Consider the following 16225-nt stretch of genomic DNA (forward strand, 5'->3'; position numbering starts at 1 on the left):
GCATGGTGGCACCAGCTTTCTCTTATTAATGGTCCAGCTGAAGTTAGAAGCAGAAAAGTAGAAACGGCAGGAAGAAGAGGACAGTGGGAAGGAAGAAGAAGATGCCATGGTAGCGACACGGTGGTAAGTAGACTAGCTGGATGGAGAACTGCCCAAACAACAAAAATAAAGGCATGTACACCAGGTCCCTGGGAGGGCCAAGGGGTGGGGATGGGTGACTGACTAGCTCTGGTAGGTCCAGCTGGACACCGGTGGCCAGGGAAGTCACCAAGAGTATCGCTGTTACCTGAAGAGCATGCTTCAAGAGAACATGTAGGAAGGAGATGCTGTGTGTGGTAAACAGCATCTCTGGAAAGCTGAAACTGCCTTATGGTGGCTGCCAACTCCTTTTGTGTAAATGCCTTCACCATGGACAATTCCAAGCCACAACTGGTTAAATAATTAGGTTCATAATTTAAGAATAGTTTACTACCAGGTTCCATGTGTTCATATAAGCCAGTTCTGACACATCCCACACAGTTCATGTTCAGCTACATGCCAGCTAGATCATGGCATGTAGACATGCCTCTCTGGTTCCATGAGTACCATAATTTAGTGGCTTTAACAGTTATTCATTCAAGATTGAATTTCCACGAAATTCAATGGTAGGATAGGTCTCAATAGCACATTCGTAGTCTTGAAGCCACCGGGAAGCAGAGGGTCAGAAGACCACTCGATTGGTCAACATTTAAATTAAGAATCATTGTGGAGGTAACTCTTTGAACTATAGTAAATTGTCAAATGTGACTCTTTATATTAATTTTTTTAACAAATGAAAAAAATCATAAAAAAAGAAAAAACCACCTACGATTTTGTGGAGGAGTTAAGGTGTACATAGATGCTTTGTGACCCTCTTGCCCCAATGTTCACTAAAACACTTCACCAAACACAGTACTTACTGGACAGAAAGTTCTAGAATGTGGAAAGATGTCATGGCATAAGAAGTGCGTTCCCTGTGCACCTATTTGCAGAGAGCAAGAGAAGGCAGCAGACTCAGTGGGGAGAAGCAAGTGACATCCCATCACAGATTGCCTCACTATATTGTCACCATGATCTGGTCCAGAGCTTTCCGCTTGAGGTCAGGCACTGTGGCCTCTTTGCTAGGGTACCCTACAGGGAGCAACATCAGCAGCTTCTCATGTGAGGGTCGGCCCAGGAGCAGCCTCAGACGAGAACCACAGTTGAGGGGAGTGGTGGTGACAGTCACTAGCCCTGCATTCTGAAACAGGAAAGAACAAACAGGCATCTTACTGTCAGGCAAAAACCACCGCTCTTTCTCCAGCCCGGGGCCACTCTTATCTTCTCTACTCCTGGTAATTTGATTTCCCCCTGAAGGTGGGTGGCAAGGAGGCTCCCAGCTCAGGTAATGCATTGTGAACCTTGCCTGTGCAGCCTCCTTCCACCTGCCGCCTCTTTAGACAAGCATCAGGAAACATCTGGAAGAAAAAACATCTTATTTTCCAATGATGCTTGAGCAATAGGAAGGGCTGTCTTATGGGAAGAACTCTGGAGACGTTAACTCTCCTTAAAGAATGACAAGGATAAGCATAGGATCTAGTCTGTATCTTGTATCTGACCATAACAGCAACGGCAGCCTGACAGCACTGTCCACAGCCTACAATTTTCCTGACAGATGTTCTTTCCAGAATTCCAGTTACCCATCTGACTATAATTTGTTATTAATAGTCATAAGAGTAACATCTGAACCCATATATTTACAAGGGTCTGGAGTGAATTGCTATGGGCTCTCCTGAGATCTAACACACACATCGTCCCATAAAAAGCATATAATGCCTCGGGAGATCATACCATGCAAGCCCGAGGGCCTGGGTTCAATCTCACAGAGCTCATAAAACAATAAAAACCATGCCATGGAGACACATGCTGGGGGAGTAGAGACAGACATACCTGTACAAACATACACCGCCCTCTAGGTCCCTCCCCACCAGTTCCCCCTCCTACCCGCGATGCCCCAGTCACCTGGCCACCTGGAAGCCAGAGCTGCCTCTGGCTTCATGCGAATTCATCCCACCCCACTGAGTCGCTGTGCTGGGGACCAGGTTCTAGAAACAGTTTTTTTCCTCTTCCCTCAATCATAAACCACCTTGGAATTCTAGGAAACTAGAAAGAAACCAGCTCAACAGGAAAGCCAATCTGGCCGGCCTCTGAGAAGCCAAGGGCACTGTGGGAAGGGGCTGGCACCAGGCACGCTCTGCTTCTCCCGGAACCTAAATCAACTGCAGGGCCCTATGGCCGGACACGGTCCCAGTACACCTTCATTTATCTGCCTTCACCGTAGGGAGGGAAAGCAAAAGCCAGGTTCTTCCGGGTGGTTTGAGAAATAGCAAAAGCCCAATGTTGTAAGGCGTTAGACACAAGCCTCATCTTTCTCGGAGATGATGAGGAATCTTGCCTGTATGAAATTGACCCTTCCTTCAAAGCGGGACCACTCTGCCTTAAGATACTGTTTGTTGCACTCATTTGTAAGTTTAGCGTCTCTCCCTCATCCTGGAGATGACCTATCTAATCCCCGGGGTCTCCCACCGATGGCACAGGGTTTGAGAGGCAGAACTCAGCCCCGATCCATTTCCCATTTGCATTGCTCTGGTGCCCCTGTGAAAAAGAAGTTTTTAAGCATGTGGCCATTTTTCCGAGGCAACACAGCATAGGGAACCTCTCAAGGAAGGAGCAAAGAGCCTGGTGGCTGCTTAGACATCCCACCAGCCTGGAAAGGGCCAGTATGCCTACGAGGGATGGGTATCTCTGAAACTTTCCGTCTCTGGCTTTTCTCCGAGATGGCTTCTCCAACCCCCAAGCTACATGCTATTTATGGAAGAAAACAGCGTTTCCAACCCTGAGCTATTACAGTGGGTTTCCAGGGAGAGTTTAAGCTTGCAGATACCCACCAACCCAGGGTTCCAGGGTTTGTTGTCAATCAGTTACTTTTCCTAGGAACTCAACTTGAGGTAAACAGTTCCCAAATGACCTCTAATTGGAAACTGGACTGAAGCAATGGTTCTCAACCTGTGGGTCGCGACCCCCCACACACAAAGACCACTGGGAAACACAGACATGTATGTTCTGATTCATAACACTAGCAAATTCCAGTTATGAAGTGGCAACGGAAATAATTTTGCAGTTGGGGTCACCACAGCATGAGGAATCGTGTTGAAAGTTTTTCGGCATTAGGAACATTGAGACCCCGCAACTTGTCTCCCTTGGACCTGTGGGCGAGCAACACACACACCTGCAGCGCAGCCAGCAGGATGCCACAGGAGATCGACACACTGATCTCGTTGTAGTAGTGGACCTTTTTCTTTCCGTTCGCAGCAAAACCATGGACTTGCTTGAAAATGAGAATCAGAACTGGGGCTGTGTCCAGGTACTCCTTGATCCAGTTGGTTCTGGAGGGGTGGACCGGGTAGAGAGAATATTCAGGAAAATGTTTACTCTGAAATTTTTTTCTCCTCTTTCTAAAAAGTAAAAACTACCTTAGCTTGCTTACCTACTTTTCCTTTTTTTTTTTTTCCCCTCTCCTCTGTGTAACAGTGCCATCTGTCTTAGAACTAGCTCTGTAGACCAGGCTGGCCTTGAACTCACAGAGATCTGACTGCCTCTGACTCCCTAGTTCTGGGATTAAAGGTGAGTGCCACCACGGCCTGGCCTGCAATTCTTAAATACACATTTATATGTCTTTTCTATTTAAATTGAAAAAGACTGGATTTTTATGACTTCTTTTTGCCACATGCATCTTTTTCTGCAAGGTTAATGACATTGATAAACATACATTAGTGTGTGGCCAGTATGGCAAAGCATGTAAAATGTTGAAAGAGACAAAGATTCCATAGCCTTCGATCGCCAAACTGCTACTCAGCCAAGCGAAGCCAGCTGGGCGTTCCTAAGGAATTAGATAATAAGTGTGTTGGAGCATTCCGAAAGCTAAGTGTTGACTTGGAAAAGAACACCGGAAGCCACAAAAACAGACTTCAGTTGGTCAATGACGATAAGGAAGGAGAGTTGGAGAGCGGAATGGATGGATGAGCATAGCCAGTACAGAAAGAGGATGCCTGGCGGCCCAGGAAACTACCCGAAGCCTGCAGTATGGAGGGCATACCAGCACATGGGTGGGAAGATTTTGCAGGGCCCTGGTCCTCGATTTGTAGGTGATGGAGGGTTTGCTCTGTGCTGCTGAGCAGAAATGTCATGTGATCGTGCCGTGTGACCGGATCCATTTGGGAAACGTGAGTTGTGAGCGTGATGGCATCAACAGTGGCATTGCAAGCGCCAGCTACAAAGTCAGCCTAGGGGGAGGAGAAGCACATGCTTGACCATGGCCCAGGCAGGATGGAGGCTGCAGGAGGGCCAAGCTGGGGAGAACTGAAGAGGAGGTGAGGGTTACAGAACAAGGAAAGGAGCCTGTGGAGGCATTGGTGACAATGGGAATTGACAGATGACAGGACAGGAAGGGACCCTAGCTGTGGGGAGAGGCAGTGGCCATTCATGTGGGTACCAATGATAACTTGAAAAGTTTGTTCTTCAGCTCCAAACATATCTCCCTTGATTCCATTACCCTGCCCCCACCTCTGTGCTGAGACGTCATTCTAGAACAGACAGATGCCAAAAAGAGAGCTATAGGCCCATAGAATAGTCTGTTCCTAACTGCTTCCTTTCCCCATGGGATATAACATGGACCTAATTATCAGGATGTGGTTACTCTTAGCATAGTTACGCTCAACCATTTATAAACGCCCTAGAAATGTACATTCCTCTGCTGATCGCTCTCAAGGATCTTCTCTCCCACTCGGCCAGCTTAGCCCCGATGATCAATGGTCAGCACTTTGCCCGCCTCACAGAGAGGGAGGACATTGATTACCTAGATCAACTCTGGCTGCATCCCCACTGCCTCTGGCTCATTTGCAAACCTATGCCCATCTCTCATGGTCATCGTGAGGCAAAGTAAGTTAATATGGAAATGGCTTTTACCAATCCAAGCATCACACTTTGAAATCACAGAAATGCTGGAAGGAGAGGATTCCCTTTGATCACTGTCTGCACTCACTGGATTTCTAGCGTTCAGCAGCCACCAGCGACACACACTGCCTTCAGGCCACCAGCAGGCCCAGCAATCGGTTCTCCGCTGTGCACAAGGGAGCTGAACGCTGCCAAGAGGCTGAGGCCGGGCCCCAGGCTGCACACTGCTAGGTAGATTGCGCTGTGATTTTGACATTTTCATGATTTAAGATTTTGATCCTATTCATAATGATCAAAATGAAGTTCAAAAATATTTATTTTTATTTTGTGGGTATGAGTGCTTTGAATATATATCATGTGCATACCTGGTACCCAGAGAAGCCAAAAGAGGACACTGGACCCCCTGGAACCAGAGTTACAGAACATTGTGAGCTGCCTTGTGCATCTTGGAAACCAAACTCGGGTCCTCTGTAAGAGGAGCAAGTGCTCTTAACTGCATAGTCCTTTCTCCAGACCTGACTAAATTGTAAATGTGTATAAAATATGTATAGAGGTAAATGGTACAAAATTTTAATAGATTTAAGGAAGATTAAGCAGCATTCCTACATTCTAAGGCAAGTTGATCATTCAAAAAATATTTTTGTATGTAGTCTGCCTAAGCATACCTTATCAACTTGTCTTTTTTCTAAGTCTCGGGTAATTCAATCTTATACTTATTCATTAAGACATATTAGAGCAAGTAAAGAGCTGCAAAGAACAAGGACTCCTGAGAGTTGGCATTTTCAGGTCTGGGTCGAGGGCTTCCCATGCCTGGAATGGTAAAGTTTGAAAGGTAAGTTGGACCCGCATTACATATTGAAAATACCAGCTCTGGGTTGTAAGATGCCTGAAAAGAGTGGCTGGGCACATTGTCCATTTGCTAGAGAGAGAGAGAGAGAGAGAGAGAGAGAGAGAGAGAGAGAGAGAGAGAGAGAGATCTGTGCGCGTGTGCCTCTATATACATAGTGTTGGTTAAGCAACTCTAACTTGAGGTACTTGCTTTGTATTGTGGATTTATAAACAAAAAAAGTCTATAAACTGAGAAGAAAAGTAAACATAATTAAAATTTTATATATATATGGGAGGTGTATTTAAGGACCATGGGCACAGAGGAGGGAACAATTCTGTCTCGGTGATGGGAAGCAAAGGGGGGGGGGCAATTTCTGAAGGTACCATGTCTAGCTAGTCTAGTGTTTCACTAAATGTAGAGCTCAAGTTGACTTTTACTCATCCATTTCTTCCCAGGAATATTTGGCAAGAGTTATAGTTTCGTTGTTAATATCCCACACTTATCCGAGAACATGGTATGAAGGTACGCCTTCCATAATACATCAGTTCCAATACAGTGTGAACATCTTGGAGGAAACTGCCCTCTCTCAACAATAGCAGGGCCAAGAGACCCATGTCTCCTTGCTCTTGCTCTCACTGTTGGGCTAGAAGTCCCAGCTCGTCTCCAAGTCTGTGATTCACCATTCTTCTCGGTCACCTGTCACTGCGGGTGGGTGACAGAACTGGTCACAGAAGGCCCTCCTCCGGGAGATGGTGGGATTCCAGTACTCCCGAGAGCTGAGCACTCAGGCAGGCATGCCTCTGCATCCCAGATTGCCACCTTTAGGCCCTTCTGAGAGGTGAGAGCCAACGCCCACGCACCTTGGCCCCTGTCACCCTGATTTCCACTCTGTTTACTTCTGCAGGGAGGAGGCCACAGTCCTAGCATCTGTTTGATAGAACAGATCTATTAAGCTCTTACTGAGAGCAAAACAGGAGTTTCTTCCTTGAAGAGCATCTCATAGTCCTATGTTCCAGACTGGTGGAAAGTGGAGTAATTCTTCAGTTTTCGCTAAGAAGTGATTGTTTCTGGAGATGGCTGGGCAGTTAAGAGCTTTTTCTGCTATTTCAGGGGACCCAAGTTCAGGTTTCCAGTGACCACATCAGACAGCTCTAAAGCTCCTGTCACCCTAGCTCCAGGGGATCCAATATCCCTGACTGCTATGGGAACCTGTGCATACATACCGCCACACACACACGTGCATAGTCATAACTTAAACATATAAAATACATCTTTAAACATCTTTAAAGTAATTAAGAGAAACAATTATTTGTGTCAGAGCCTTTGCAAAGGCCAGGTCTGACTTTTCCCAACCACTTTAAAATGAAGAAACAAAACAAAACAGAAACAGGGTGAGAATTGGTCCATGTAGCCTGCAGGCATATATATGTACTCTAATACCACACCGAGCCATATTAACGTGAAGTTAAGACATCATCAAAATAAGGTAATTAATCAAATAGTTTAAGTCCACACACCCAGGGCCTGCAGTGGTAATTTTGTTCTTTAACAGTTAAACCAAGCATTCCTACCCCCATCAGCCCTGTACCTCAGTTTCTTCAGGTCTGTGACCCATCGGTCTCCCATCCTCCTCTTGTAATTTATCTCTTCCTCCTCCTCGATGATCTCTCGGATCTTATGCTTCACGTCTGGGTCCTTCACCACCACGAAGGTCCAGGGCTCTGTATGGGCCCCACTTGGCGCTGTCCCTATTCCCCATTAAGTGAAAAATCCATGTAAGACCGAAGACGAAGTGAAAAACTGTTCATTAAGAGGAAATACAATAGCCGGGATTGTGGTGATGTATGCCTGTAATCGCATCCAGCACTTGGGAGGCTGAGGCAGGAGGATCACATGTTCAAGTAAGTGGTTTTCAGCCTGTGGGTCAAGACCCCCACAGGGATCACACATCAGATAACCTGCATGTCAGATGTTTACATTGCAATTCATGGCGGTAGCAAAATTACAGTTATGAAGTAGCAATGAAATCATTTAATGGTTGGGGGTCACCACAACATGAAGAACTGTATTAAAGGGTCGCAGCGTTAGGAAGCTTGAGAACCCCTGTTGTGGGAGGAGGAAGAACAGGCAGAGGAAGAGGAGGAAGAAGAGAAATTTACCTTAATTTAAACATGTGCGTACACACACACACACACACACACACACACACACACACACACCACAATGGAGGTTAGTGGTTGTTGCCCCTTAGGTAAAGGATACAACTATCTAAGGCATTTGCACTCTTGGCTGAGACAAACTATTCTCAATCCCTTTTGGATTAGAGACGGATGTCAGCAGGTATGCAGCAAGCGAATCTGGCTCAGATAGGAGGAGGACAAGAACAGGGGCAGTCAGAGAGGAGGGTGTCTTTTCCCCTTCAGTGGAGATATGCGGTTACATCTAAGGTGAATTTATCTTGCCGTTCACTTTACAAGTCCACCTAAGGGGACCTTGCTATTTTGTTAGTTCCGCCAATCACTGTACTAGAAAGATACTAACTTTGTTTCCTGGAAGATGAACATATGAATGAGAATTGCGTGTGGAAGGAAAGGAGAGAGGTTTCTCCTTCAGTGTATACTAACTTATTCAGAATTTTTAGTTTTAAACAATGTACTTACTTCAAAAGTTTTAAACTATCATCACATCTCCCCTCCACACACCCCCCAACCTCCCCAGAAAATAACAGTTAAAATGTAGCAAGTAAAACTCCACATGTTTCTGGCCATCACCAACAGTGGGAAAGCCTTCGAGAATAAACACACCTCTCCTGCTCTGTCTGATGGTTTGGAGACTTCCGTGCTATCTCCAGTGCTGTTACAGCATCCGGGAAGCTGACATCCTCCAACCCTTGGCACACAAATCACCAACCTGCTGCTTTGATGACGTTAGCAATGACTTCCATTGGAACTTGCTCGCTGCTGATAAACCTGACAGAGCGTCTCTTATTGAGGAGTTCATAGAATTCCTGGGACCTCATCTTCATCTCCAGCTCTGGGTACCGGGTGTGAGAGAACGGGACGTGCTCCACGCTCTCCTCTGATTCTTGCCATTCGTCAACATCTGGAAATAAGAGATAGAAACACAGCAAATTCAGCTACCTCCTTGTCATAAGGTCGCTGGGGGTGGTGGTGGAAGGGAATAAAGTTCCAGGAAAGGCCACATGGTTATATGATGTCAAAATAATCCACTGAATTTTTTAAAAAGGAAAATAAAAAGAAAATAGAAACCTATAGAATTTTGACCACTGATCGTGACCAGCCTTCCAATTCTAGACCTGTTATATAAAGGAGATTTTTGTCTAAGCAAAATTAGTAAAATCAAGGTTACACAATAAAGACAGGTTCCCCGAAGCTCCAAGAGTTCATAGGCTCAAAAGTGTGAAGAGCTATGACACTACACTAGAGAATGAAATAAGACAGACTTATATAAATCTCTAGAGTATTGCTGAAGTGATAATAGAAGGTGATAGAGCAGAGATGGAAAATAGAACTTCTGAAAAACAACAGAATTATTTAGATTAAATCGACGAAAAAAAAAAAGATGAGTGGATGGTAAGTCAGAAAAAAAAAAAATCTAGGGCAAAGAGCAAAAGACAGAAAACAGAAGATCGGGGAAAACCAAGAGCTAGTTTATTTAGAACCTGAAGAAAAGCAAGAAACAAGTGAGTTTTAGAGTTATAGTGGTGTTGGTAGGGTGGGGTGGAGGCTGTGAAGAGAACAGAGTTTAGAGAGAGTACTCAAAGGCAGGCCCATATCTAAAGGCCTTTATGGTTCAATCCATCAGGCCCACACGGTGGGAGGACAGAACCAACTCCTCAGTTTGTCTTCTGCCTTACATACATGCATGCCACGGCATGCACATCCATGACAGGACGCATGCATCCACACACACACACAATCAGTAGCAAAATTACAGTTATAAATTTAATTTTGTGGTTGGGGGGGTCACCATAACATGAGGAACTGTATTAAAGGGTTGCTGCATTAGGAAGGTTGAGAACCAGTGAGTTGGAAGGAAGGAAGTGTGATGAAGGGTCATCAAATACACCTAGCTATCAATCATCACATATATTTAGCTATCAACCATCACATACACCTATCTGTCAATCAGTTCTAAACAACGCTGAGTGTTTCCAGGTGTCAATCCACACTTTCCACAACAGTGACACTTTCCAACCATGTAAAGTTGATTCAGAAAGCCTTGTGGTGAGTGCCATGGACCACCCCAGCCGGATATGAGGGTCCCTGGGATGAGGGTTCTGGAAGACTAGGTGGATAAGGATTTGGTGGTGACAAACAGAAACAAACACAGAGGCAGCTTGAATCTGAGTGTCTTTTGCAGCTTTCAAACAAGGCTTTTATCCAGGATAAAGAATAGCTTCTCAGAGATTGTGTTCATTGAAGCCAATCCAGATAGAACAAATGACATCATCATCGTTAGGCACAGTAACATACAACTTATTCAAGGCTAAAACAATAAATCAGAAAATCTTTCAAGTCTAACCATAGCTAACCACCTATTTTCTAAGGTCAGGTTAATAAATTTTTATGGTGAGTTATTAATATTTGTTGCCTAGCTCTTGAGAATCTTTGAAATATTGAGCTATTTTGACTTTTTTCTTATCAAAAGGCTTTCTTTACCAAACGTTTAAACCTACTCTCAATTACACATGTACAGCCAAATGAAGTTTTCTGGTTGGGAAAGTTTTCATCAATACTATGTGTACTTGGATGAATGACGTGAATGATTTGAAAAGGACTGGCTCTCCTGGAGACGGGGTCATGATCAGTGAGCATGTCTCGGGGGACGGTTTCTCATGTGTGACTTTTGTTTGAAATGTCAGCATAGGCTTCCAGGAACATTTCATTAATGCGAGAAAGGAATAGAAGAGCAGAGATTACTATGAGAACTACAGCTCAATACTTTTCTCCAGCCGAGAGTTCCACAGCCGGTTCCAGGAGACCTCCTTCTTTTGAAGGTCCCGCCTCAGCCTGTGGAACTTGTCACACAGCACCTACTAGATTTGGTGTGGCAGGTGAGGAAGTAGTACAGGAGCAGCTGTTTAAATGATGCCACCAGCCCTTAAGAGCCAGCCTTATTTGCATAACCCATAGACAGCCCAGGAGCACAGCTGGCTTCCAAGTCCAAGGTAGCTCTCCTAATACAGCACTATGAAGCGAGGAGCTGCCCCAGGCTTCCCTGGGCTAGTTGTTGGATCCAACCTAGGCGAGAGAGAGAGAGAGAGAGAGAGAGAGAGAGAGAGAGAGAGAGAGAGAGAGAGAGAGAGAGACAGAGAGACAGAGACAGAGACAGAGACAGAGACAGACAGAGAGAGACCCTGTCGCATGCAATGGGGATTTGCTGAGTGACTCTCCCAGGCTGTGTTCTCTGGAGCCACACATCTGGCAGTCTCCTCTGGGGCAGAAGGTCCCCAGTCTGTCTGAGGACTGAGAGAGCACAGAGAGTCTAGCCTAGGAGCTCTGCAAACTCCTGCCGAGACCTCAGTGAGAGCTAGCAGGGACCTCTAAAAAACAAGCAGCCACTCCTCTCTGCTCTTGAACTTCTGACTGCTCCCAGGAATGTGGCCTTGGAAGGGAAGGAAAAAAAAATCTCTGAGATTCTGTTTCCATGCCTCCTTTGTTCTAGACTTCTCTGTGCGAGAAGCTACCCAGCAGACAGGATCCTGGAAACAGACTGCGAGAGTCCTACCTGCCGAGGTGGGTGGTACCCTACTAGAGCCTCAGTCCCCTGTGCTGGGAGATAATGGTGATGCCTACCTCATTGTATTACCATGGAAACAAAGTGGCCCACTCTATATACGACATGGCACCAGCTGGCTCCTTTCTGTTCCATGAGAGTGTGCTGTGGCCCCTGAATTGCTCATATCACCTTCTTTATATTGTACATCTCTCTACCATATGCCTCTTATCTTTGGGGGTTTCAGCCTTAGTGAAGTCTTTGGTTCTCCAGCTTCTGAGTGCCACCTCAGATTGGTGCCATTCTGGCCAGAATCTCTCACCTAACATCATGAATATCTTGAGTTCAGCACACCTTTACGTAGTCCCCCAAACTGGATCCTACTCCTTCATCCATCCACGGCAGAGTCTGAATCACTCCTTCTGTCTTCCGCAATATCTAGAACCGGATGCTCTTCATTGTAACTCGGCCCTCCCTGGCCCTCCCCCACCCCATACCATGCTTCTTCACCAAAGCTTAGAACAGGCGTCTGTAGCAAAGGAAATGCTTGCCGAGTGGGATCAGACAGTCCCCTAGTTAACACCGCGCCGAACACAACCATAGAACCATCCCATGGTTCATTTTCAGTGGAACATTTGACAAACTTCATGGGACTCGGTGTTTGATTGTAGGGGAGATGCTGTCTCTGATGGTTTGCCTCAGTCCAAGCCTTTGCGCATGCCTACTGGCTAGCTAAGCTATGGTAGTTGGCAGGCTAGGTTTATCAAGTACATTTTTGATTCACAATATCCTTAACTTGCCACCGGCTTCTCAGGATGTAACACCACTGTATACTGATGCAAGTGTGTGAAGCTGATATTCTGAGTAGGGTGTCCTTCAGCACATGACAATAAGAGGCACACACACACACACACACACACACACACACACACACACACACACTGCCTCTGGGGAGTGAAGACCTACTGAAAATGAGAAGGCTTCTTCTTCCCGACAGAATCTATTTCCCATAGCCATCTCAGGCAACGTGTCTCAAATGTGCTGCGGAATATCCCCCCCCCCCCGTGTGCACTGGGAGGATGTGTTACTCTCGTTGTTAATAAAGAGCTGGCTGGCCAATAGCTAGGCAGAAGGAGGTGAGGTAGAGAGCCAATCTGAGAGGATGCTAGGAAAAAGGGTGGAATCAGGAGTCGCCTCAGGGAGACGAGGAGAGCATGACATGCTGAGGAAGATACCACCACGTGGCAGAACATTTATGTGTCAGTTTAAGTTGTAAGCGCTAGTTAACACCAAGCCTAAGCTATCGGCCAGGCATTTGTAACTAATATTAAGTCTTTGTGTGGCTGTTCTGGGAGCCAGCTGCTGGGACAAAACTGGCTGGCAGGACAGAAAACCGCTGCCTACACAGATGTAGATTGCTCACGACTCTAAGAGAACCCCCTTCCCTCCCTGGCTCTTTGATCACTTCTCCCTAGTGCCAGCCACAGCCAGCCCTCTGGTCCCCATCTCCTGGAAGCTCTCCCAAGCATTAGACCATAGGCGTCGGGTGTCTGCTTCTGTTCTGACATATGCCCCCTGGTGGCCACACCTGTTCACCCTCCAGGTCAGCTTTCTCCTTTCCCAAAGTCCCAACAGGCCCCCCAGCCTTCTCTAAACTCCATTTACTAGCTCCACAGTGTTTGCTACTTCCCCCATCTCATCCCCTAATGGACCTTGATCTTACGAGCACAGAGGCCACTCTTGTCTCTAACCCACAGGGCCTGGCACAATAAAACGCAGCTGATCCCTGGACATGCCACGTTCCCCGTTTCAACATTCCCAATCCAAACTTGGCCATGCTCACCACCACTCTATACAGTAACCCCCACCCCAGAGGAGGGCCCGAGCTGGGAGAGACCTAAGCCTCCACGGCTTTGGACCGATTAGTGGCAAGTAACCAGCAAGTGACCTGAAAGAGGACCCGTGTTTGTCACACATCGTTCTGCACTCACAGGAGTGATGGTTTGATGGCATGGCTTGCTTCCAGTAGTCCTGGTATCAGTTTACACATCACAGCAGGTCTAGGGTGAAGCTTAGGTACCGCAATGGGTTGTTACCTTCTTCCTCTTGGAGGAGGTCAGTGCTGTCTCTCAAGTCTTCATCCACCCAGGGGCGAGCTTGCGCCTCCTCCTTCTTTGTCTCCAGGCTCCTGTCGGCATTTTTAAAGACCCATACAATCAAGATGCAGACAACCGCTACCAACGCTGGAGTGAGGAGAAACATGGTCTGCAGTCTGACCCGGAAGGTCAGCACACTCCCACACTGGCCTTTATACAAACAGAGATGGCAGCAGGGAATGCTGGGAGTGGACGTAAGAAGAGGGAGCATAGTACATACTCTCAAACTCTATGAGGACTTCACGAAGGAGCAAAGGTCACGGTCTCGTGCACGCAGGTTTGGTCCTGCTCCAATGCATGCATTTTTAAAAGTAGTGCCCTTTTAAATCACCACAGGGTATGTTAAACACTGCAATGTGTTAGATCTTGCTGGCGGTGGTTAAAAAGGCATTTGACCTTTCTCCTATTTAACATTTCTCTGAGAGTGTCTTTCCATCTGCCTGAAGCTAGGAAGCGCCCAGAGAGCTCACTTTTCAAAGAACAGATTTATAAATATAGATTCTGATGTTCTGGAAGAAAATGTCCAGAAATAAGCTGTCAAAGTGCATTTTCAACTGCATATGTAAGAAGTACTGGCCTGAGATGGCTTTTTTTTTTTTTTAAACAACATCCATGCCAACACACGCAACAGGGAAGAAAGACGTATGTTTTATGTTAGAGAAGAAAATTAATCTGGAAAAAGTGATGCAAAAAGTGAAAAATGAGTATATCTAAATGTGAAGGTATTCTTTGTTTGCTTTCTTGCTTTTGTTTTGGTCTTAGTTCTTATCTTTACTGTTCAGGCTGCCATAACAAAAATATCATTGACGGAATGACTTAAATAATGAAATGTGTGTCTCACCGTTCCAGAGATTGGGACGTCCAAGCCCCAGGGACCAGCTTATTTTGTTCTTCCTGGCTTGTAATGTGGTTGAATTTTCCCATTGTCCTTACAATGTAAAGATGTGTTTCATTTGTTTAATTATGGAAAGATGTGTTGCTGCTTCATCTTGCCTACTTAAGGCACCTGGAGAGGATAAAACTTCAGGCCACCACCGTGGTACACACTTAGGTTAGAACAATGCTCTCTTGAGGAACAGAGCCTGTGGAACTGGGCCAAAGAACACCAGATGGCTGATCTGGGGGTGGCCCAGATGAGCCCTCTTTACTCTCAATACCTCTAAAGAGTGGCTCTCTACCTTCCTAATGCTACTATATAGTTCCTCATGTTGTGGTGACCCCTACAACCATACAATTATTTTTGTTGCTACTTCATAACTGTAATTTGCTACTGTTATGAATTGTAATTATCTGTGTTTTCTGATAGTCTTAGGTGACCACCCCACACACCATGAAAAGATCATTCTATCTCCAAAGAGGTTGTGGCTCACAGGTTACGAACCATGGTTCTAAAGCATCCTTGGCTACTTAGTTTCTGTCCTTTGTCCTTATCCAGGGAAGAGGAAGAGTGTTGAAGGAAGAAGGCACTAATTATTTTCACATCACCACCACAGACAGATCATCAGTTTTAATTAATCATGTGGGGGCCTGCAGCCACCTTGCAGACCACACCAGGAATCGTGTTATTCTAGAAGCACACATTCCCTCCCCCAAACAAATATGGTGCTGGTGTTAAATCTGTGACATCCACCTGTGTTTCTGCTTCCTAGAGTCCCCAGTGTGTATTTGCAGAAGGCAAAGGAGGGCAACAGGGAGCTCTATAGGAAAGAGGCTGCCTGGGGCATTGAGTGAGCCAACAGAGTCTACAAAAGCAGACTGTTGTCTTGGTTGAGATCCAGTGCTCAGTAGCAACCGTGATGGGAACTGTTTAAGGGGTGAGCTGAACTCTGCAATCTTATCGCAGATAAAATATGAATACAGAGAGGAGACACAATGAACTACAAAACATTTAAATGACTTAGTCAGTCTCATCTATACATAGCCACCTTCACTAATTCTATTCAACCCAAGGGCATGTCTTCACTTGATGCTCACTGGGTTGTCTCATACCTACACCCACTGCGTCTGTGTGCCAATGATGCTTAAGCTAGGCCTTCCTCTGCGTGCATTATCGAGTCTGAAGGACCAGACACTATAAATGAAACTCCACTCTCCGAGAGAAAACCAACCGTGAGGAGCTTTGTGCTGTGGCCTTCGGGGAAGACAAGTTAGACCTGGAGTCCCAAAGTGAGACCCGAGGTCACTAATAAACAGCCTGCTGGGATGGTTGTTAGATATGCTAATTCCAGGCCTTATCCTGCTGACACAGGCACCCCAGGGCAGGGCTCACCACCACAGGAATCTCACCTGCAAGGGATCTAACCACCACAGGAATCTCACCCGGGTGGGATCTCACCATCACAGTGCAAATCAGAGGCTATACCTTCCCTCTCCAAGCAAACCACACATTCAGGTCTATACTCAGTCTGCTTCCTTATGTTCCCCATATGTGGAAAAGTGTGAGATTTCACAGGTGTATTTTTTTTTAACCCAGAAGGCATCTAAGCTTGCC

The 16225-nt window shown here is 46.0% G+C and overlaps 1 protein-coding gene across 1 annotated transcript; it reads right to left on the bottom strand.

Moving 5' to 3' along the window:
* Positions 1-332: 332 nt before the first annotated feature.
* Iyd (iodotyrosine deiodinase) lies at positions 333-13882 on the bottom strand. The gene is made up of 5 exons (XM_051206026.1): positions 13675-13882; positions 8750-8941; positions 7428-7587; positions 3287-3443; positions 333-1258 (listed from the first exon to the last, which is right to left on the bottom strand). The coding sequence occupies exons 1-5, from the start codon at positions 13838-13840 to the stop codon at positions 1076-1078; spliced, it is 858 nt and encodes a 285-aa protein (XP_051061983.1). The 5' UTR covers positions 13841-13882; the 3' UTR covers positions 333-1075.
* Positions 13883-16225: the final 2343 nt, after the last annotated feature.

The sequence above is a fragment of the Phodopus roborovskii genome, unplaced genomic scaffold (assembly GCF_943737965.1).
Source record: "Phodopus roborovskii unplaced genomic scaffold, PHOROB, whole genome shotgun sequence".
Classification (NCBI taxonomy): domain Eukaryota; kingdom Metazoa; phylum Chordata; class Mammalia; order Rodentia; family Cricetidae; genus Phodopus; species Phodopus roborovskii.

What these genes read in the sequence shown, in the direction of transcription:
- Iyd (XM_051206026.1), bottom strand. Translation starts at nt 13,840, where the DNA reads ATGTTTCTCCTCACTCCAGCGTTGGTAGCGGTTGTCTGCATCTTGATT. An exon ending in CCTCCTCCAAGAGGAAGAAG is followed by an intron (nt 8,942 to 13,674) that starts GTAACAACCCAT and finishes TCTTATTTCCAG; the next exon opens with ATGTTGACGAATGGCAAGAA. An exon ending in ACAGACCTGAAGAAACTGAG is followed by an intron (nt 3,444 to 7,427) that starts GTACAGGGCTGA and finishes CCACCCCTCCAG; the next exon opens with AACCAACTGGATCAAGGAGT.